Genomic DNA, 22,865 nt, shown 5'->3' with positions numbered 1-22,865 from the left:
TTAATTTGTCCTTCCTTTCCTCATAATCACTTGCAGCGCATTCTTATTTTAAAGTCAACATCTGCCATGCACTATTCTTGCCTTTTCTCAGTGTCATTTCCTTATGTCAGTTGGGTGCAAATAAATATTTCTGCAGACATGGTGCTGAGGGATCATGACAGTTTAACATCCTAACGACAGCATGCGAACAATGCCATTTGTTTGCCACTGATATTAATTAAGTATCCGAACCTTAAAACATGCACAGCTGTTAAAAGTCTCCATGTTTTGGTCTGTGGTTCTGTGGGCAATTTCTATAGATAGTTAAATAAACTAAAGGAAGGGGACAACACCGTGGAGTTAGATTACAGTCCAGTTGCTCTGCTTACCTTATATTGTCCAAATCTTTCCTTTTGAAAACATGACCAGAAATACTCAGTTCAAATACAATTCTTTTTAAATTAATAACGTTGCATAATATCAAGCTACAGATACCTTTATTTTTCACCACAATCTTTGAAATAAGGCATTTATCCTCAAAGGGTCCTGAAAATTTAACAACACAATGTGTCAAACAATCCAGGAGTGCTCTTCTTGACATAATTATCAGACTTTGCACAGGTACTTGAATTTAGCATCCTTGGTTTGTAGAAACACAGTAAAAACTAAGAAATTGAAAGAGAAAATGAAACTGAGACACTGAAATAGATGCATATCAACTTCTTTGATAGCCTAACAGATGCCAAAATGAGGGAAGATTTATACCATAGATTATGGAAATGCAAGCTCATTTGAGAATAATAAAAGCAAACAGTGGGAAATGTTAACAGTAACAGCTGTGAAAGGAAATTATGGAGGATTAAAAGTAGAGAAGATAACAACAACAGTAAAAACAGAATTTTAAATTTAAATTGCTCCACAAGAGAGATTCTTTAATTATGCTTTCTCGAGGTATTTGAGTAATAACTGCAAAAAACGTGAGGTATAGATATTTATAATACTTTCAGTGTCTTAAGAACATAGTACAGTACTATAAAATCACAGCCAGGAAAATTATAGCAGATCACACGATTGGATAAACCAAGCTGACTTTAAAAGCTATAAAGACTTTTAAAATTTATGCCACACAACAGCAATCCCAGACATACTTAGCAATGAAGGCAGGTGCAGCAAAAGTACAGGAAGCCTCATTACAAAGCTCAGTGTAGCAGAACTCTGTTTTTCCTGAGAAAGTCTTAGAGGGTAAGAAATAAATGCATCTATTTAATGACTTACTATTTACATATTATCTCATATATACAGGACAAATATTTATATGATTGCCATAGACGCTGTTACCCAGAATTTGATACAGCTGCTATGTTGAGGGATGGAAGAAGGGCACGCAGAGAATTACGCTAATGCTGTATAACATACATTTCCTCTAACTATCCGTACTAAATCCCACCACCAGAAGCAGCAAAGTGCACAGGTAACGGCAGTAACGTGATTGAACAGTGACCTAGGGATCATATCAACAATAAACTGCAGTGATTCATAGCAGAAAGTACAGTATTCCTGTAGTGCTGAAATACATGACATAAAGCGAAAGTATTGGGAGAGGGAGGTAATAAAGCATGCCAGCCCACTGAACAGCATCCCAGAGGGTTAAATTCGCAATGGCATTAGCAATTAGCAATGTAGTGCCAAAATTATTAAGAATGAAAACAGGCACAGTATTCCATTAGGATTTAAAATTATTGTTCGTTATCTTTTTTGGCCTTTTCTGATACTACCAACACCATGAAACAAAGCTCTTAGTTCAATGCTGCAAACTTCCAAACGTACAACATCCCAACTCAAGATTTATCTGCTCAAACAAATACCAAAAAAGACTTACAGTCACTCAGGCAGGAAGTTAGTTAATAAACTACAGGCAAAATCTGGAATTATTTTATTATAATTATAATTAATAGTGTACTACGGTGATTATGGTTTGGCTGAGAACAAACAGGCCAGCCTGAGCTAGTCTAAGATAACTGCCAAATCTTCTGCACATGTGACAGATGGTACAAACATTTTAAAGACTCCCTGTACATACGAACTCTGAAGCTGTGCAGAAGGGGCTCAGATCAGTGCAACAAGGTAGCTGAAGCAGCTCTTGGCACACTAAGCCGCAGAAGCTACCATTAAAATTTGGACTTCATCTGAAGAAAAGGTATAAAATGTGCAGTCAAGGGATGTGAGGGGAAGTATGTTTAGTGCTATGAAAGTGAAGGAAACTGTGACTTTTGATACAGTGCCTGAAATTCACCTGGTATAGGGAGTGCAAGGACAACACAGTTAAACTCAGTGGAGCTATATCCCCTTCTAAAAGGGATTGGCTAAACTACCTTAAAAGCTTTTATTGACAACACAGGGTTGTTTGGAACTATTGCAGCTTTTCAATAGACCTGTCTTTTTTTTTTTTTTTTTTTTCCAAGAACATAATTCATTCTGTTTGCTTATGTCTAATCTCTTTTGGCTCATCTTACTTTGAAAAAGGTTTTGAACTCCAAGAATGTTCCTCAAATACTCCCTCTATGAGCCCTAGAGGGCAAATGCTAGAATGTAGAGGAGGGAGACAGAACAATAAATGAAAAGTAATATCATACCACAGAGAAGTCTCCCAGTCACATCCCACGTTACACCCACTGCAAACCATCCATCTTTCTACTCTAAATGAATTTCTTATGGGATCTGAAGCAAGGTAGCTTGCAAGGAAGATGCACTTGGAGACCAAAAAACTGTCCAAATAAAAAAGAAAAGCAAGAGGAGAAAGATACAACCGTCAACAGCTAGTGCCCTTCAGAGTCCCTTCAGCCTTTCATTGAACCATTATAATTCTTTCAGCAGAACAAGGGATTATGCTGTCTTCCTTTCTAAAGCGATATGCTTTCCAGAGCAATACACAAGCAACACTCAAGCCTTAGCTAATGTTGTGTTCATGTGTTTTACTTTTTATTACTCATAAAATATTACCTGTCCCATGAACAATTTCATATTATCTGGATGAGCTCTCACAGGCTGTTACCATGAGGAGATCCTTCAACAGTTTGTTCTTTGGCATTCACCAAAGAAGCGGTGCAAAGAAGCAGGTTTGAACCTGACATTGATTGGAGTGGGATCACTAAAACTGCAGACCTGATTCTCTTTCTCACACCGTTAAATTTAAATTTAATGCATTAACGCTGATTTATCTAGAAATAAGAATCAGATTGAAAGTAAACATTTGCCAGAAGTGGCACTACCCTTAGATACATCATTAGCCCAACCTACCTGAAGAACATCTTACGGCCAGCTCACAAACAGAAAAAGCTGTAAAATGTTCACAGAAGCTATAACTGAGGTTGTCAGAGAAAACTCAAGTTCAATTATCATCACGAACATGAAGCTGCCGTCAACAAAAGTCACTGGCTGTAATAACGGTCAGAATACTGAAACTGCTCTCCCTTGGTTCCTGCTAATGTAAATTAGGTATTTGCAACATATCATTTATTTTCTCCCTGCACAGAGATGCCAGCAGAGTCCTTCACAACAGAAAGGCCAGGGAAAATCCTGCCAATTATGAAAAATGCTTATATTAATGATACTATACACAGCAGGCACATGTCCTTCATAGGCTACAGGGCTGATAGAAAGGCGAAGAGTCCTCTTACATGGAAGTGCAGCATATAGGTGGCAAAGCATGCCTTGAAGCCTTGACAGAAACTGTATTTTCTCCTCAAAGCACAAAGCAGTATCTAAAAATGTTATATGGGATAAGGCAAAATTGCAGGTACCTGGTCTGTTGTGAAGGACCAAAACCTATCCTGCCAAGCAAAGAAAAAATCTCAGCATCTTATTGTTTTTGTCACTTGATTTCATATCATAAATGTAACATACATTGTTGAAGGGCAGAATAAGTAACTTTTTTTAGTGAGTTTTTTATGACTCATTTTGGTAAACATGAGTTTTGTTATCATCATAACTCATAAAAATAAGCTATTTCTTCACACTTTGTAAATACTTTCTTGCTGCTTCAAGCCATAGCATATACTTATAACATGCACAAATAAAAAGATGTGTCAAAAGAGCATGATTAAGGTTGTAAAAAGAAGCACTGAAAAGTCATAAAATGCTAGAATTCCCAAAACATCCGTAATTTAAATCCCTCATACCTGTGCATTATGATAAAGTTTTTAATTACATGACAGCATACAGTATTTTCCACAACACCTCTTTTTGGGGGTCCAGGAGAGCCAGGAGTCCTGCTTTCATTCTTGGTGTAAAGGGAAACAGTCACTACAGGGTAAATACTACTTCAAATCTGTAACCTTAAGCTCAAAAATTTGGGGGTTTGCTCATACACTTTGCTAACGCCAAGAGCAGTTTGAGTATGTACAGTGAAGATGGAATATATGGAGATTTTAGCTGTTGAGATCAAATAAATCTTTCCTGAATATGCATGAATCCCAATTTTTTAAAAGCCTTGTATCTTGCGTAAAGTTGGTCAATTTTTCTCTCCAGACTAGATCTTTGACTCAAAATAAATCTCCTGACAAATCTGAAGTCCCTGCTCCAAAGACTAACAGACGCTAGACTTGGAGATGAAAGACTCAGAAACAGCAGCGTAGTTTTTAGCGTTACATTTTCTAGCCAGTCTGACAAAGCTATATAAAGAAACCAAAATAGATTTGTGTACTAGGAAGTGCTGGACTATCTTATTAATAGAGAACTCATGACAGTTTTCCGGTACTAACATGCAAAACATGTACGTACCTGCATGTTATACAGAACAAATTAACACATACATTACTAAATAACTTTTGAACACAAAACAAAAAACACAGATTTTTCAAGCGATATCTAAAGTCTGAAAAATATGAGTAAAATTTAAGAATCTTTAAATTTAGATCTCCTTTTTCCAAGGAAAATGTGGGTGGTTTGAAATCTGGGTGCGAATATTGCATTGTGGGAAGACTTATAATAACTTTGAATCCCAGGTGAACGAAAGACATAGAGAAGCACAAAAACGTGGGTGTTAGCAACATTCTCTGACCTTAATTATATGACTGCCATCCTCCAAATCTTCCATCCTCTCTCCCACTTTAAGCTTAAGGTTCTTGTTCTCACATACAGAGCTTTACAGAAGTCCTCCTGCCCACATCTCATTTCTCATTTTCTCCTTCTGTTGCTGCTTGAGTTCTATCCAAATTATTTTCTCGAACGCCCACTGTACACTTTCTCTGGTCTTTGCATCACGTCAGTGCTTGTGTTTCAAAGAATCAACCAGCTTTCATTTGAATTGCCTTCTAAAATAGACTTTTTATGCAAGGTCAACAAATGCTAATGTATTAGCTAAAGAAACCCGTTTGTTTAAGTAACTGGATGTATAGATGAAAAATTTGTCTCCTTTATCCTGGTGCACTGTATGCACTATTTGATTAATGCAGTTCGCATCTAATTTGTTTCATGGATATACTGTCATCAGAAGTCTATGAAAAGTAAAACTAGTATCATGGATAGGTTAATATCCTAGAACTTCTCCAACTAATTTGCTGGATTTGTAAAATCAAAGGCACTCTGTGAACCTGTCGTCCCTTGTTGATTAAACATATTCTATTCCTTAAGGGAAAACTGATTTTAAAAAGATGGGACTGAAATCAAACCCCTAAATCTGAAGACTGTCAAACTTCACAGTTGCTCTTTATCTATATGATGGTGTGACCAAAACCTCAGAACTGACAGCTCTAAGTTCTGCAAAAGTTGGGTTATGCATTTATATTTCTCAGAGATGGACACAAGCCACAAAATCTGAATCTACTTTCAGCTCAAGGAAAATAAAGAGAAAACCCTTGCCTAGTCTGGAAACCTATTAGTGGGAGCACATTTTCATGCCGATACCTATACGTAAGTATATAACGGCAGGATAATATTTTCTCCTTCTTCACACTGCATAAAGAATTGGATATAACCCCCCCCTTTTCACTTCCCACTGCTCACAAGTATTACTTTCTTCTAACACCTCCAGAGGTCAAAATGGGAGGAGAAGAACAGAGTGTCATTGTCCACTCTAAATGTTCCGACCAGCTGCACAGGCACATGCAAACTCTGCTACGTTTGGACCTTGTGTATCTTCCTTACCCCACATCCACCTGTTGACAAGGCAATCCTGCCCTATTTCAGATTGCAGATAAAGTCTGGGCTCCTTAATATTTTTTCTTACATTTTCAAGGCTAAATTCCTCCTTTAAGTTCCCTTCTCTTATAAGGCATTAGTTTTTTCACACTCTTTGAGGTATTTGACATGCTTTGCCCTGTGGCCAGAAACACAGCAGTCTCAGAAACTTGTTTTCTTTTGCCTTTCCTTATGAACAAAAGTGTGATATATTAGTAGGTATGAAGAACTAAAAATATCTGAAAAATCTCAGACAGCTTCACCCTAAGCAAAGCAGTTACCTGTCTGCATCCACAGTCACGTCATGAACCCCTCTCTGAATGACGTCTCGAGAAGAAGCTAGGTCTGGTATTCGGTTCAGACTTCTTGTATATAGGTTGAGTCCTCCATCTGTCATGTACCTGAAAATAAATGTGTGGTCAATCAGTGGGAAATGCAGCCATCTGGCAATTATGTTTCATTCTAAAGTTAATGGACTGTAGGATTCAAATGTTTAAAATAAAGGCTGCCCTATTAGGTGGGAAACTTGTTCTAAATGTTCTCAGTTTGTGTGCCCAGTGCAGTGAGATCAGCAATGTGCTTATTTTCTAGGATCTTTTGCCTTTTTCTTTTTTGATGGCTTATAGGGAAACTTGCTTTGCAAAACCTATTTAGAATGAGGCCGTCAAGTATCTTCATATGTTCACTGTAAGTACTGCAGTCTTGTCAAAGAACAGCACCAAATGCAAGAAACTTAACTCCAGGAAAAAAACAACCAAAAAACCCCCCCAAAACAGTGTCATCTGTCCAAGTGGGAGAACAGATAACAGAAATTGAAAACCCAGTTTTATTGTCCCTTCTCGCATGCAGTCACTCAAATATGAGGACAGACATTCACTGAAGCCCTTATAATAGCAATTAAATAATCTGTTTATATCTGTGCTCCTTTTCCTTGATTCCAACCACTTCACATTCTGACACATGACTAATAAACAGAAGAGAAAGCATAGCACTACTTACTCACTAGAGAGCCACTAAAAGTTTCTGAATTTGAAGAAGCAGCAATAATTTCTGAAACGCCTACCTACAATTCATCTCCGCAAGAGATTTAAACTTTAGTGCTTATAACGAAGCCATACCACAAAACTGTCTCACAGGAAGACCTGTCCGTTATTTCTCAAAATGCCTTATGTTAAACCATCCTCCTCCTCATGCTCTTCCTTTCTACATCTCCCTCTTGCTGTTTTTATGATAACCTCAATATAGTAACCTGCTATGCAATTTGCAAACATTTCTTTGTAAAGGCCCACGCACTTCTACAGCACTGCACTAGTTATATATAATATTAGCTCAGACATATGCATAGGGAAACAAAATCTAGGCATACCCCAGGTAAATCCACAGGCTGGTGGAAAGGGGTGCTGCCCCAGTGCTGGGAGGACGGTTAAAACGACCGCCCGGGCAGCGGCGAGGGCCGAGGGCTGCAAGGCTGCACGGAGGCAGCAAAACACCCCAGGGTCGCTTGGTTGTTTTCAGCTGAGCTCTACGGCATTGCAGCCACCGGTGAGCCTTGGGCCATGGTTCGGAAAGGCATTTCCAAAACCCCGTTTTCTGGAGTCTACAGAAGAGTGCTTCATATTTGTTTTCAAAGGTAAAAGAGTACTCCATCTTACATACTAGATTTGCCCTTTTGTTAAAGTCAAAGCTTAGACTTTCTGACCAATTAGGCAGCAAAGGGTGAATTATGTAGTAGAGTCCAAGGCTCTGGAATTGTATATTAAATTGAGCTGCAGTTTGAATACAATCCAGTCTATATGGATTTCTTCCTGTATAAATAAGGCCTGAGTGGAGAGACTTAAGTGCAACAGGCCTTTCTCACACTAATTTCTAATTACTCCTGCATTCCTATCCCCAAGTGTTTAAAGTAATTAAACTGAAAAAGGGAGAGGAATAAAGGAGATAAGACTCTGCATGCCTCAATGAATCCTGAATTTTCAGAGCATATTAACTTGTTTTTAACATTTAGCATACCTAAAAATGTGAACTGAGCACATTGCAACTTACTGTCTGTTGAGTCATTCTTATTACAGATGCAAAGAAAAATCACACAACAAGATGACTATATTCATTCTCTAATGCGATAAGCTAATTAATACAACTCATCGAGCACTGCAAAGGGTTCCTCTTTTTCTTTTAAATAAGCCTATACATCCATCAAAGGCATAATTTATATTTTCTTTATGGAAAAAGTTCTTAAGACATGAAAGTATTACATTTTCAAGATTTTTCTCTATGTGAACACTGCAGTTGAGTGTCTGTGAGCTCTTAATACTTATTCTCTTCATTTCACTGTCTGGTCTAGCACACATGAATATGGCATCTCATTTCACAGCCACTACTGCTATGCCATGGACAAGCTTGGACAAGCATGAACAAGAACGGATCTGCGTCATTCACTGATCACTTAGAAAGTATATCAGGAAATACAGGAATATGTTTTCCTTCTTGTTACACTCTAGATCTCCACCATTGGATGTTACTTGAGGTAAGATACTACTCTAGACAGAGTTCTGATCACAGATTTACATTTACTCCTAGGAGTGCACCATATCCTATTTTATTAGCTACTGCTCTGTAATCATAGCTATACACCAGCCTTACAGATTAGATAGACAGCAAGAATGCCAACTGTATACAGCGCACAGTACTGATGTGGCTAGGGGACTTTATTCAAACCAATGTTAGCTCAGCCACCAAGCAGCCTTGAGATGCCAACAACATTTCCACTAAAATAACATTTTAGGCAGCATTGATGGGTAAGTCAAAGACAGATAAACCAGCAACATGGCCTTTTTTCTTAAACGATACTTTAAAAGTTCTCATATACACAGAAATCAAGTGATTTATGTTCATATGGCTGATATAAGAATTCTTAAACAGTAATTTGAATTGTTTTTCCTGGGTAAGCCAGTGGACTGACCAATCTATTCGTATCCCAAAAGATACTCCTACAGCTCAGATGATACGCACAGTTGAAAAATTATGGTGACGGTCTATCACACAGACTAGACTACACAACAGCTGAAGTGGAAACAGATGAAGTCAGGCCTGTCAGCAACAGCTTTTCACTCGCTGCATCTAATATCATATTTATCATCTCAAATAAAAGATTAAAATACTGAAAGATGACCCATCCCAGGGCAAACAGTGCAAAATGATGGTTTACCAGATAACTAAGAAATTCCAATAAGAAATAATAAGAAGTACTTTTGCTCTTATTGCAGTTAATAGCAAAGTCATGTTGATGTTAACAGAGAGGAAGAGAATTCAAAGGCAGGTAAGAACTTCACTGCCATCCTAGGGGCTTATTTTTGGTTCTTGATAGTATGTAGCACACATAATGAAACTTGTTCATGTGTGCCAGAATTTGTTATGGAAAACACTGTTAAAATTGCTAATGACTCATTAGTTTAAAAGGAAAAAATGCTACTTACCCACTATTGATGTCATCAGTTCTGAGACTTTTCCCAAGAATGTCCCCATCACTCATGTAGCCACCAACATCAACTTCAGTTGACATATCCAAATCATTACTCCCTTTCTCACTCATGTCGATCTGTGAGATATTTCCAAGGCGAGAAACAGCTGCTCTGCGAATAGGGGTGGTGTACATGAATCTGGAAGGGTCTGTGTGTATGAAGCGACTCGCGCTGCTGCGAGGATAACCGGCACCCAAGGATGGGGCATCCCCTGCCTGCAGCCGAGGACTGGCCTGCCCCAGCCTCCAAGTCACTGGGGTTGACCGGCTTGTCAAGCTTGGTATACTTCTCCCGTTCACCTCAGTTGTCACAGTGCTATCAAAAGTTGTCTCCAATGTACTGCCGAACAAAATGGAGAAGTCAGTGAATTATGCTTTCTCTGCTTCTGAGAAATAAGGAAAAGTGAAGGCTGAAAGAACAGATGGAGTTTAGAAAGAATTTTCTGCATGTATGTGTATCTGTGTGCATGCACGCATGTGCATTTGTGTATATAGTAACCTCTTATAAAATAACCTGAGGTCAATGTTATAAGCATTTAAGTAGAAATATAAAATAATAACCATCTCTGTGAATGATTTTATAAGACAGACTTTGACGGAAGAGTATATTAAAGTCATATTTAAGTTGTTGAGGCAGTCCAACAAATGATATGGAGAATGTCTCAGTTAATTTTCCCTTGCAAGTCTCTAATTCATATATGAGGTAATAAATACCCTTCTAGAGTCTGAAGTTCTAGTAGTCAATGCAATAGCCATGTACCTGTGGCTTATCTGGGTCCCTCTAAGGCTGGACATAGTCTCTTCCAAATTCTGTCTCAGGTCTGCTATATTCTTTACAGTTCGCATTCTTCTTGTCTCAGGGTCTTCCCCTGGAAGAAAAGAACAACATGAGCATGTATTTTAGTGTACACAAGTATAGAAGGTTGAATAAAGCACTTATGTGCACACACAGCTGAGAGTACTTACATATGTTATATTCTAGACTGTCCCTTTAACCTTTTAAAAAATAAAATCTCATCCTTTCAGTAATAAAACATACATATGCTTGTAAATAAAATGTGGTATGTAAAAACTCCACTGAAAAGAGTCCTAGTGAAGTATCCCTGATAGAGCCCAAATGTATTAATGAAATTCAGATTTACAGTGTTTGGATTTTTATCCTCTGTAATCAAGGCAGGATGCAATCCCAGACCACTTGATACATTACATAGCCTCTTTTTCCTCCTTGACATATTACATGACTTGGTAGGAAAAAAAAATACAGCAAATCTGTGTCTGGAAAGAATTGGAATGACTGTTATAACAACTCTTCAGTATGCACTTAACATGTAGGCTATTTCAAAGTACTCTTTAAGTCAGGAACTTAATAAAGCATCTTTTCTGAAATGGAACTCTTTCCTGAAGTAAGGGATTATTTTTCATATGTTTACTTGAGACAGAAATAACAACACTCTAAGTACATGCATCATTTATACAATTATGGATTTTAACAGCCTTCAGGGATGCATTGGGACAAACTAGTCTGGTTTTCTGAAAAGTGAAGCCCACAGAACTTTACACAGAACATTCTGAATCACAATTAATTCACACAACTGAAAAAAAAGAAGACAAAAAGAAGAAAAAAATTAAACGTATATATTCTGTGCTACAGAAGGAAAATGCAGTAAAACTCAAAGCAATCTACAAAACAAGGATTTTGAAGTCATAAATGAAAATACAGAAATGCATGTTTTCTATCATATTCATGTATCAAAGAATTTAATTCAGTAATTTTTTTGCATATCAGTTTCATTCAATTAACATCATTTTGTTTGTTTTCTTTTGTAGAATTAAAGAATATTGAAACAAAATCTGTGACAAAATCACTAGTTTGTTCCAGGTTAGTATTCTGCTTCTGTGTGTGCCCCATATCTGTTGCTTGAAAGAAAGTTGGCAAGAAACATCATTATTCTAATTATGTGTACAATGCTGGCATTATACACGAAATGCAAATAATTTCCTTTTGATTCTATCAATGATGAATTTCATGTCATACCTCATTATCTTAACTTAATTTTACTCCTCATTCTAGAATTGTTATCCTCTATAATGAAATTGTACAACCATGGAAAATATCTCTAATATTTAATTCTAAATTTCAGCATTCTCATCCAACAGAGAGAACAAGCTTCTGATTTCATTCTGGAATTCCTGTGACATCAAGAAACTGATTCATCTTTGGATTAATGTAACAGGAGACAGCTTTGCAAATTTAAATTCAACATCATGCAAAATGAAATCTAAGTAGAGACAAAATACTAGGCAATGCTAAGGTACTTCACACTTGTAAAATGTAAAATACACTTGCATATACACATTGTCAGACTGCTATATTTCTCATTCTCTTCCCAGGTCTTTATGTGACAGGATAAAAATTCAACAAGTGTGATGTTTCTGAGGAAACGCATGGTGTACCATCCAAAGGAGAGAGACAGGAGATCTTAATGTAGAGCTTTTAATGAAAGTCGCATAAGATAGTAAGTTGAGAAATACTCAGCATGGGGAGGGAAGCAATAGAAAGTTAATATTTAGTAAGGAATTCTGGGAAGGTAGAAGGTCCTACAGGAAACATTTCTGAAAAGGCAAAAGAATCTCACCACAACTTCTGTTTGAAGGCAGGGGTGAAATACACTGAGGCCGGCTTGCAGCAGGACCACAACCATGTGTATGGCCATAGATGGACACAGCAGGTAAAGCTGCAATTGTATCCTATTGTAAATACAATGCAAATTTATCCTTTAACTGGTTTAACTTGTACTGCGACAACTGACAATAAATCTGTCGATTTATTTCAAATATAAGGGAGAATCTGCAGAAGCAAACTATGTTTGAATAATAGTTCACTTAAATAATCTTCTTAATTCTGAGTTTTGAATATGGATGGAGTCTTTGAGCTCATTTACAAACTGAATTGCTACTGTACCCAAGTTCTCCAGTGATTTCATGGTCCAACAACTCATGAACTGCTGGGTTGGCACCCTGGAACAGCCAGCAACACAGGGAAAGAATGGAAAGAAGAAGTGGGGATATGGACTCAGCATCTTGACAAACTGCACCTTGAGACCAATCCTTTCACAAAATCTTGTTCCATAAAACAGCTATCTGTGTGCATTTCTACATGTAACACCTCGAAGGATGCAAATGTTCACTCTGAAACTGAAATTATCACATTATCAAGGTAGGCATGTGCTCAAGAGCCTTGCTGATCCATGTATCCATGGATCCCATGTACCATTTATAGAGGTTTCTATGCCATCCTGGGAACTCCTGGGAGACAGAAGGCCTCACATCAACGCTATACTGGAGACCATTAAGCCCTGTTAGCCTGCCACTGCTGTTTTTAGTGTGTAGGCAGCTTGCGAGCAGGCTGGCAAAGCCTGTCGCCAAGCAGTTGCCTACAGAGCACCATTTCTATCTGGGCAGAAATAAGGCAGTGCAACACAATCCCTGTATAGTTATTTGAGGAGCTGAAGATAATTCATATTTACAGTGACTTTGTCCTTTCCTTCTTTATTTATCCTTGGCAGTTGTCCTTTGCTTTACGTTAACACTGCAAGTTGTTACAGCAAAAATGACAGCAACTGTCTTTTTAATATATATTGTACAATAAGTAGTACAACAAAGCCTTAAGGTATATAATTGCAATAAAAAAATAAAAGTACACATACTTGGCAAACTGCCAAAATACATTATCACAGAGAAACAGATTTCACCTTCAAACAAATTACACTATTCAAAGTGGCATTATTCTATCCTTGAAAGGTGAAATGTTTGAGGTATAATCTCCTTTGATCTCTTGCTTACATGAGGAGTACCTCTCTACCCTTTTTATATAAAAGTAAATAAATCTGGAGTTTTATAGTCTTAAAATACTGCACAGTACTTACAAAATCCTCATTACTATAATTATAAAGTGTTTTAAAAATAGTTGTTCTTTTTTCTTTCTCCCCTTACCCTTGGCTCTATTGACAGGCTTATGCTATACCATTGATGAGGAAGTCACAAAGCAGAAAAAAAAAAGAACGTAAGACTTGACTAATACTCTGCACTGAGTGCAGAAATTTTCTGCACAAACCTAATTTACACCTGACATTTACCTACTTTTTCAGCACCATGGCCTCTACCCATCTCTGCCAAGCCTCCTTATATAAGGAGGACCATAGAGATGGTGAATATATTCTTAATTCTGAAAATAAACTTCACTGCCTGTTGGAAGAGCAGCCTGCTGGTCCCACCATATGGGTTCAAAAGGATCCCACTCCCCCAGACCCTGTACTGCTTACTACCACGGTCTGCTGCCATCATACAGTCTATCCGCGTTTGCGCAACCCAACATATCAGAAATGGCTTGTTATCTCAAGCAGTTCTTGGGTTTTTTCTTTTTACTTTAAAAAATGTAACTCTGTTCTACACATTGAAAGACTAGGATACACAAGACTAAAATCAAAGTTCCTTAAAACTTTCTTACAAAATTCTGTTCATTTTACATTAAAGTCTAATGCAAATACTTTACTGGCCCCATGAAATATAATATGCTCAAATCACTTGTAACTTCATCATTTATATAAAATGTAAGTATTTCAAAATATTGTTCCCAATTCTTGCCTATATGCAGTGAATAGGTTCTCCCAATGAATACCTAGAGAACACATTCTTTGAGAAATCAAATAGCATAGCAAAATCAAAATAAACATTCTACTGAAATCACCTAAATTAAACTTTTACATTCACAATTCTGAAGCTTACTCGTAATTGCACACTTAATAATAAAGTTCATGATCATTTCAGTACTTGGCGTGCATATAATTATAGCCCAAAGCAGATAATAAGAAAAGAGTAATTCCATTAGTAGCCTGCATTTCATAACAGGATTTACAAATAATAACCAGTTCTCCTCAGAATTGTTCATTCTTAGATATTAACTCCATTCACAAAGGCCAGTACCAATATTACTCACTGGATGGGGAAACTGAGGCTCACAAGAGAACAGGGGTTTTCCCAGTAACACACAGCTGAATAGCAGCAAGGGCAGGTGTTGCACTCAGATTCCTTTGCTGCTAAGCCTCTGATTTCTACAGAAAGCAATGTCTGCCTCATCTAGAATACTGGTATAGAATATATTTATAAAAAGAAGGGTTTTTTTCTTCATCATTTTGAAATGGTAACTTTTCGCTTTACAAATACAGCAAAGATTATATCCTGAATCCTAAACACAGTCAGGGCCTAACACACTGACCAGCAAAATACCTCCAGGCTAGACACATGCTGTACAATCTTGGAAAAGCAAACAGACACCTCAACCATTTGACCAGTGGAAGCACAAAGCTTCAGAAATGAACACTTTGAGCAATCTTTTAAAGGAATGAGAGATGAAAAGCAAAACCAGGAACACAGAAGTCTTTTGAGGCATCTATGGCTGTGGATTTCAAATGCTCCCTAGCATGCACTGATGTTACTGAACTGTGAAACCCTGGCACTCAAAATTCCACGTTTAGCGATGAAATTACCAGCAAGGGTGTAGGGGGGGGGGAGCAATAATGGATGGGTAGTTTGTAAGTAGGCCAAGACATTTTCTATCTAAACCTTGGATATAAGATTCCAATTTTAGATCCATAACAACAAATGTCATTAAAATTAAATTATTTATGAGTAAACTAATAGCACTTCAATATTTGGCCTTATTTTTTTAAACAGTTAACAAAACCGTGCTTGATTATTCACACGCTGCTGCTGCCCATGCAACTATCAAAAGTGATTTAGACATTTGTCTTCATTTCCTATAGTCTTTTGGAGCTAAGAGTAAGCAAACAAGGAGGGAAAGGCTAAACCCTATTTTTGCATACTATTGCATATAAACCCAGTTCTGTCTCATGACATCACTGTCAAGAACAAAAATCTGCTCCATGCAGATATGTCCTAACACTTAGGTCTCCTCCTGCTCTTTCACATGTCAAGCCAAAGTTAACTTACCTAAAATATCAGTATAAAGGACCTGTTCTAGGTCACCCAGCATTGTTATTATGACATCTTCATCCAGGTGTGCAGTCCCCTCACGCAAGCAGCCTTCCTCCTCCTCTTCTGTCCAGTTCCTGCTGGGGAAATGGGACGTGCAAGAAGCATTTCCATCGGCTGATTTCCCCCCTTCCTCATTATCAATCTCAAAGCCTTCATCTGCGTGCCGGCCGGCCGATCTCCTGGGTGCCCTGCTCCCAGGAGGTGGTAGCACCTGAAATGTTTGGGGTGCGGAGAGGTTGGTGTGGCAGAGGGAGTGCACGGACTGTGAGAGGGACTTGGAAAGTGAGCTTCTACTCCCAGCTTCTGCCTCCCGCTGACAGTAACTCTGGCTGGACCTGGAGGCGTTTCCAAACCAGTTCTCCCTGTACGAGTATCGTCTCTTTTCCCCTTCACTGATGAGTGTGAGATTGGTTAGAGACTTCTGCTTCTGGAGACGAACACACCCTCTTCGAACCTCCTTGCCTTTAAACACGGAGAGTTCAGCAGATCGCTGCATCTTTCTTGCCGTGGCTTCACCTCAGTTAGATTTCATATTTTTGAGACGGACAGTAGTTCAATTCTTCAGAAAGATTTAAGAGGTGATCCTTCCAGCACAGCACGCTGCACATCCCAGGTAGCCGGTATTTGCACTTGTAATGAAAAGCACAGCTCAAACACGCAGTGTACAAACTGTAAATGACTCGACAGGCACATTCATTTTCTTTAAAATCACGCTGCTGCCTCTGCTAAGCCACTTCTCTCTCATCACATTAATCTGCAGTACTTACAGTCATTTTTATTTGCATTTCTCTCAAGCAGAAGAGAGTTGATCAAACACTCTGCTCCAGCACAGAAGTAATCCCAAAAGCCAACTGTGTTTTCCCCTCTTCATCCAATCACCAGTCTCATCAGAGCGATGGGCCTGCATCTCTGTCTACAGCTGCTGCGTTCTGAAATCCAAAGTACGCGCAAGTGCTGTCTTGGGCTTTTTTTCCCTCCTCTCACCAGATCATGACTGATCCCGGTGCTCGGCTCTTCACTTTAGATGGGCTGACACAGAACTGCAAGTACTGCCTCCACGTCAGAGCTCAATAAAGAGCCAAAATTAACCACTGAAGCAAAGCTCTGCACAAGCCTCCTTACGTTTTAGTATTCAACCTGCATTCCCAGATATATGGCTCTTCTCTGCTACTGCAGCGAATGCTGCTGGCTGCCATGGCAGCAAACATCCTGGTGAATTAAACCGGAGACACAGAAGCCTCTGCCCAGTTTACAGAGCCACAGGTTTCAAGACACAGCTTCACCTGAATGGGATGCTACAGTAACAGACCTAGCTCTCAGTCAAATGCTATTTTTCTCCCTGAAAGGTAAGGATGACAAACTATTTCTTCCATATCACTGCTGCTCCCTGTGCTGGCAGCTAAAAGCAGATTTGCAAATGGTCCTTTAAGTCTTGCAATTTCTGCTATAAATAATAGAATTTAAGATTAGAAGCTAAAAAATTGAAACACGACAGTATCTCCCCAGCAAAGTGATTTATAAAAGGAGGCATTTCATTCATTTCTTTCTCTTTAAAACACACCTTGTGTGCATCTCTGTGAGATTCAGAAGCTACTGTGGAATTAAAAAGCTGTGATAAAATCATTGTTTCACAATCTTCTATTAAGTGGAATACTATTTTTTTTTCCAAAACAACTCAGAATCATGTCTAAACTAAGCTCAGCAGTACTAAATGTTGTTTTTAAATAAAATATAAATAGAGAAAGACTTATGTGCAAATTTGTATTTTTTCCCACTGGCAAAAAGGTGCTAGTACTAGGAATGAAGTCAGCTGAACAAAGAACTAGCAGAATTTCATTCAATTTCTGGATACAAACTTTTTATCTAGGGGCAATTAATTTCATTAAAAAGTATGCAGAAAACTACGAATACAAAAGCTGCTATAAAACAATATACTGCTTTTGTCACCATCAAAACAGAGTTGTCATAAATCCCTACCTGAGAAAGCCTGACAGGCAAGCAGCCTTTAAAAATGCCACCCTAAGAATTACAGAATATTTGCAGACTTTTCTGCATGAACAAAGTGCTGTTAACAGAAGCATCACTGTACCTCTTGCTTTTCACTGGCTTAGTTTAGAGCTTTTTAAAACACATAGGAAAAAAACCCACTGGGAGAAACTTCTTGGAGGTTTTAAAGGAATGATGCATTTTTTCCCCAAGTATCTTTCATAAACACAGAATTAATCCAGATCAAAAAAAAAAAAAAAAAGAGAAAAGAAAAGCTAGTGGCTTCAAGCAACAACGCTTTTCCGTATTAAATCATTGATACATTCCTAGAAAGAGGGGGTCCACCACAAGAAAGCCGTGCACCCCGCACCCCCTCCTCACCTAGCGCACAAAGTCAAAGCAATGGGAGACAAGACAAATGCTCTATTAGCCTGAGCACACAGCAGTCCCAAGCACTATGTGTCTGTCACCTAATCAGCATCGAAACGAAAGGTGACACCAAGATGGTTACAGTGCTGTATTTTCTCCCAGGGTCTGTCAGTCACAGCGACATATGGGTCCCACAAAGGTTTTTATTAATGTGTTTGTGTGTGCCTTGCCTGCAGCAGAGCCTGGCGCGCTGGAGAGGATGCTCCACCAGCCCAGGCTCAGGAAGCAGGACTCCAGCCCGCTCCATATGTTCCTCTGCTGGTACATGCTGCCTGCGTGCGCCCCAGCCGCACCTCAGGAAGCCATGTGGTTGAAACAGCCTGTTCAGGATGTCAAGAGGAAGCTGCTGAAGTTATTAGAAGGGCTTCACTGGGCTGTATATCAAACGGGGAATTTGCAAAATGAACGGTAACCTCTTTTTTTCACACTTGCTTTTCTAAAAAATTCACCTTATATTCGAATTGTTTTACTGTTCTCAGCCATCAGGTTTCAAATGAGCAGGACGGACGATGACTCCATGCTGTGCAGCACTGCTGGACAGTGGGATCGAGGAGACAGGGCTGTTATGCTGTCCCCAGCACGAACAGCAAGGCTGAACCTCTCCCCAGCACTCCACGTAAATGAATGGTAACTTCCTCACTCACCAAACAGCTACAGTCAGTGGCTTGTCTCCACGGTCAGCTGCAGGCACGGACCCGCTCTGCCTCTGCCCCGAGCTCCCCGCGTGCACGCCTGGTCGCTCACAGCCATCACCACTGGTGCCACGGCTGACCCCAGGGAGTCCAAACTCCCTCGGGCTCACACTGCCCTGCACAGTGGCAACGCAGCCTGCAGCTGCTTGAGCCTGCGCCCGGGTAGGTCAGAGGCTGCCAGACCTGGTCAGACACATTTAGTCTTCTTTCTAGGTGGCAGCTGAAAAACGCATGATGGATGATCAAACATTTTCAACCAACGAGCCAAGCGAAAGCACGTGCTCCATGGTGGCAATGGGTGTCAGACCACTGCAGGCTGCCAGGGTCTCTGCTAGGGCTCCAGGGGGGTCCTGCGCAGCCAGGTGGGTCGCAGCGACTCTGCTTCCCGCCGTGCCGCAGATACTCGCTGCAGTCACCGCATCAGCTCAGCTGCAGCAGGACACCGGTCACAGGCCACAGTCTTGGGAGTGGAACAGTATCAACTGGGAGGGCACATGAGGGTAAAGAGCCACAAGCCAGCTGCCCCAGCATTTTGTATCTTCTGTTCTATTTTCTTTTGCACATACATTAAAAACCTGAAAATCAAATACTAGGACACAGAGGAACTATGGCTACTCAAGCAACCTTCTTTCACCTCTCAACGTAAAGGTTACACTACAGCTTTTAATTACAAGAAAGAACTTCAAAAATGAACTTTTTTCCCATTAATCCCACTGTCTCATTTGGTACATAGGTTACCATGATCATCCTCAAATACAACAGATACATATACACATCCTGGTCCAAGGGCTCAGCACAGATTTATTCTTCTGCTTTACTACACTGCTCTAGGTTGTCATTTGACAAAACATAAATTGGCAATGTAGAAAATTCTGAGGATTATTTATTGAAAAATACTTTTGTAAAGCTCATCCTTCCATTGTAAATTTATAAAGAATAGCAGCAAACAAACAAATTTGTCTAAATTAAATAGACTTTAGAGGAGATCACAGGACACTGAATGTCATGACACAGCATTATTCCTCAGCTACCTTGCAATTCAATGTATTCCCCACCCATCAGACAGGAATCCGTTTGCATAAAGAACAGCACAAGGAATTTCCCTAAGCCATCATAGTCAATGTAACTTATTTTTACTGTATTATTCATAAAAGGAATTATAAAAATGATTTTAAGAACTAGCAATCTAGAGAAAATTTTTCTGTCAGATAAAACTTTCTTTGACATCTCAGTGGACAGATGGGAACACTATAAATGAATTATGTAATAGATCTGTAAATGCATATGATTATGAGTCTCTTCAGCTAAGCTCACCCAAAAAATGTTGCAGACTATTTCCACATCCATTAATTAGCTACTTCTTTCAGAAAGAATAAAGAAGCAGAGTAAGCATAAAAGCTTGAAAACTGAACGTTACTATATTATCCCTGCCATTGATATTTGCATGTAACTCTTAAAATTTCTATTTCATTTTTGCTTCTTGCCTCAGATTTCTTTATAATTAGTCAATATTTGTAAATTCACAAATAATTGTTTAACCAAATACTTTGCATTAAGCTCTTTGAACACGTAAGCACTTGCTAGAGCCAAACATTATCACTGATTTCATAAAATAATACTTTGCAGCTACAGACTTGTACTGTTCTCAAAGGTCTGTTAAATAATTAATTTACTGACATCCTTCTCAACTAAATTTGCAGCAGACTGGTAAACATCACAGCTACTACAAATAGGAAAAACTGGGTAAGAAAGTTTGGACTCCCTGGGGTCAGCCAATTTGTTGTTAGTCATACCACTCAAGAGCCAAACTGATTTTTAGATATTACTTTATTAGCCTGTTCTCATTCTCATTTTTAAATCTTGTCTATATTTTTATTTTAATTTTGCAGAGAAATATATACTATAAGCAGTCTCACTGAGGCAACTGACATAGAAAGTACGCTCAAGAAGGCGTTTTCACACATGATTGCAGAGCAGGTCTTAGGACTCCCAAATTTGTCTGGGATTTCCTGGTCAAAAGTATATGCATCTGTATGCCACATGTGTAACGAGTCTAATGCATGCAGAAGGCCCCACAGCTGCCCCACAGCTACCCCACAGATGACCCCTGCCAATAAACGTGACACAAGCACAGTAGATTGAGCCTAGGGGCAGGTGACACTAGTGCAGCCCATGCAGGGGGATCCAAGGCATGCAGGAAGCGCAACACCTTCTGCGCATGTGCTGCGTTACTTATCATCACTGATGCACACGCACAGTGGAAACATCTGAGACGGCTCTGGCTGAGCTGCCGCACGTTCAGAAAAATTGTAGGGAAAAAAGTCTGAGGCACTTCAAATCACATCTGGAACAAATCGCTAGCAGAGAAGGAGGAATTGTGAAGAAACCCAGATTTACAGTAGCTCTACTAAGAGGCAAAACTGGCTTTAGGCATAAGCAGTGTGGGAGATTACACAGGGGAGCAGACCTAGCAGGGCAGCTGAACACTGCCAAGCAAAGCAGAATGAGGCTGTGCAGCTTATCCGGGCAGCTGCTCCGGGTCCGTGCCTACACGAGGCTCGCCACCTCCCTCACCTTCCAGCAACAACCTTCTCTCACAGCTATACCAGTCACAACCAAGCGATCGCTTGCCCAGTAGTTGGCAGGGAAATAAAAAGTCAAAAGCTAGCAGCGCTTTGCCTCCATGCTCTGAGGTGGAAGAGAAGAGAGGTGTCAAAGGCAACCAGCTCCCTTAGAAACTGGGAGGAAGGACAGAGACAGAGGAGACCTGGAAACTACTTCCAAAGCTTCTCACTTTCCATCTCTAATTCCACATCACTGGTGATAAGACAGCAGCAAGGAGAAGCAAACTGCCTTCCTGGGCACACAGAAAACAGAGTCGTGACTGTCCACCACTGGAACAAGAAAATTACCTTGGTTTTGGTATCCTGAAGCACTCAGGGAGAACGATGCCTAGAAATATATTCCTAAAACTTTAAAAAAATAGTTTATTTTTTCCTCATCCCAGTTTTGCTTATATTGTCGAAGGTTTTGGGCCAGGCATGCCTAGTTAAAGATTTAAGATTGATTAGTTTAAGACTGATCAGTTGATTTGGCCATGCAGCTGATTAGGAGCTCTGATCTGAACTGTCTGGTTAATTATGGGGACAGTCATCTTCAGCCAAACAAACAGAAGTAAATAATCAGAAAGTTGTAAAACAGTTTATGCAATGATCACCTCAATGTGGATCAAGTAAAAATTATAATAAAGACAAATGAAGTAGAAACATAATAGAGGTGGGACAGCACACAATTAACCCCCTTTGGTTTCAACAAAAGATCAGTACTTTGCAGGATCTTTATTGATCCTTTTTGACTCACAATATTTTGTGCTAGTGTGTTTGGGTCACATAAGAAGCATGAGATAATGTAAAGGTGATGCCTGTCTATAGCAGAAGTGGAAAATTTCAGGAAAAGATAGTAACAATGTGAAAGAAACTCCTAATTCATCTCCTATCTTAATACCTTGAGCATAAATGACCAAGGATGATCAAGGAAACAAACCCTTGCATATTTCCTTTTTACTTTCCCTGCATATAAACATTTTTTTATTTACTAGTATAATCCCTTTATCATATCAGAATAAAGATCATCCTGAAAAACAGAATTTAATTATCCTTTCTCACAGCTAACACATCATGGAACACTCTCTTGAAGGGCCATCATATCATTTCTTCCCATAATATTCACCAATGATAAAATAACCAATGCCTAAATGATAGTTCATCAATTCAGACAATAATCTATCTATTCAGCAAATGCAGTATTTGATCCTTTCATTCTTTATGCTAACAGCCAATTATGAGTGACACACATCTGTATACAATGAGACACTGACCAAATTTTCCCAGTGATTCTGCTTTGCTGCCTATTATGTCAGTCAATTGCTAATGCCAGAGACTCAATAATCAGATTAGAAACATCTCTGATGCCTAGTGCCCTTTTCTTCTTTTTGATGCTGCTCCATTTCTGTTCAGAACAGTAAAAGGCCA

At 39.2% G+C, this 22,865-nt stretch overlaps 1 protein-coding gene across 2 annotated transcripts in view; it reads right to left on the bottom strand.

Annotated features, from left to right (window-relative positions):
* The window catches only part of NAV3 (neuron navigator 3), a 411,497-nt gene that overhangs the window by 98,691 nt on the left and 289,941 nt on the right, over positions 1-22,865 (bottom strand). For both annotated transcript variants that reach the window (XM_062584755.1, XM_062584764.1), the window contains exons 9-11: positions 10,434-10,542; positions 9,630-10,013; positions 6,438-6,557 (exon numbers count right to left, since the gene is read on the bottom strand). In XM_062584755.1, the coding sequence (XP_062440739.1) occupies positions 6,438-6,557; positions 9,630-10,013; positions 10,434-10,542 (613 nt within the window). The remainder of the gene's footprint in view (positions 1-6,437; positions 6,558-9,629; positions 10,014-10,433; positions 10,543-22,865) is intronic.

Source organism: Rhea pennata, chromosome 1 (genome assembly GCF_028389875.1).
Source record: "Rhea pennata isolate bPtePen1 chromosome 1, bPtePen1.pri, whole genome shotgun sequence".
In the NCBI taxonomy this organism is placed as follows: Eukaryota; Metazoa; Chordata; class Aves; order Rheiformes; family Rheidae; genus Rhea; species Rhea pennata.
Note: the sequence above shows the minus strand (reverse complement) of the source record. Positions and strands in the feature narration are given on the sequence as shown.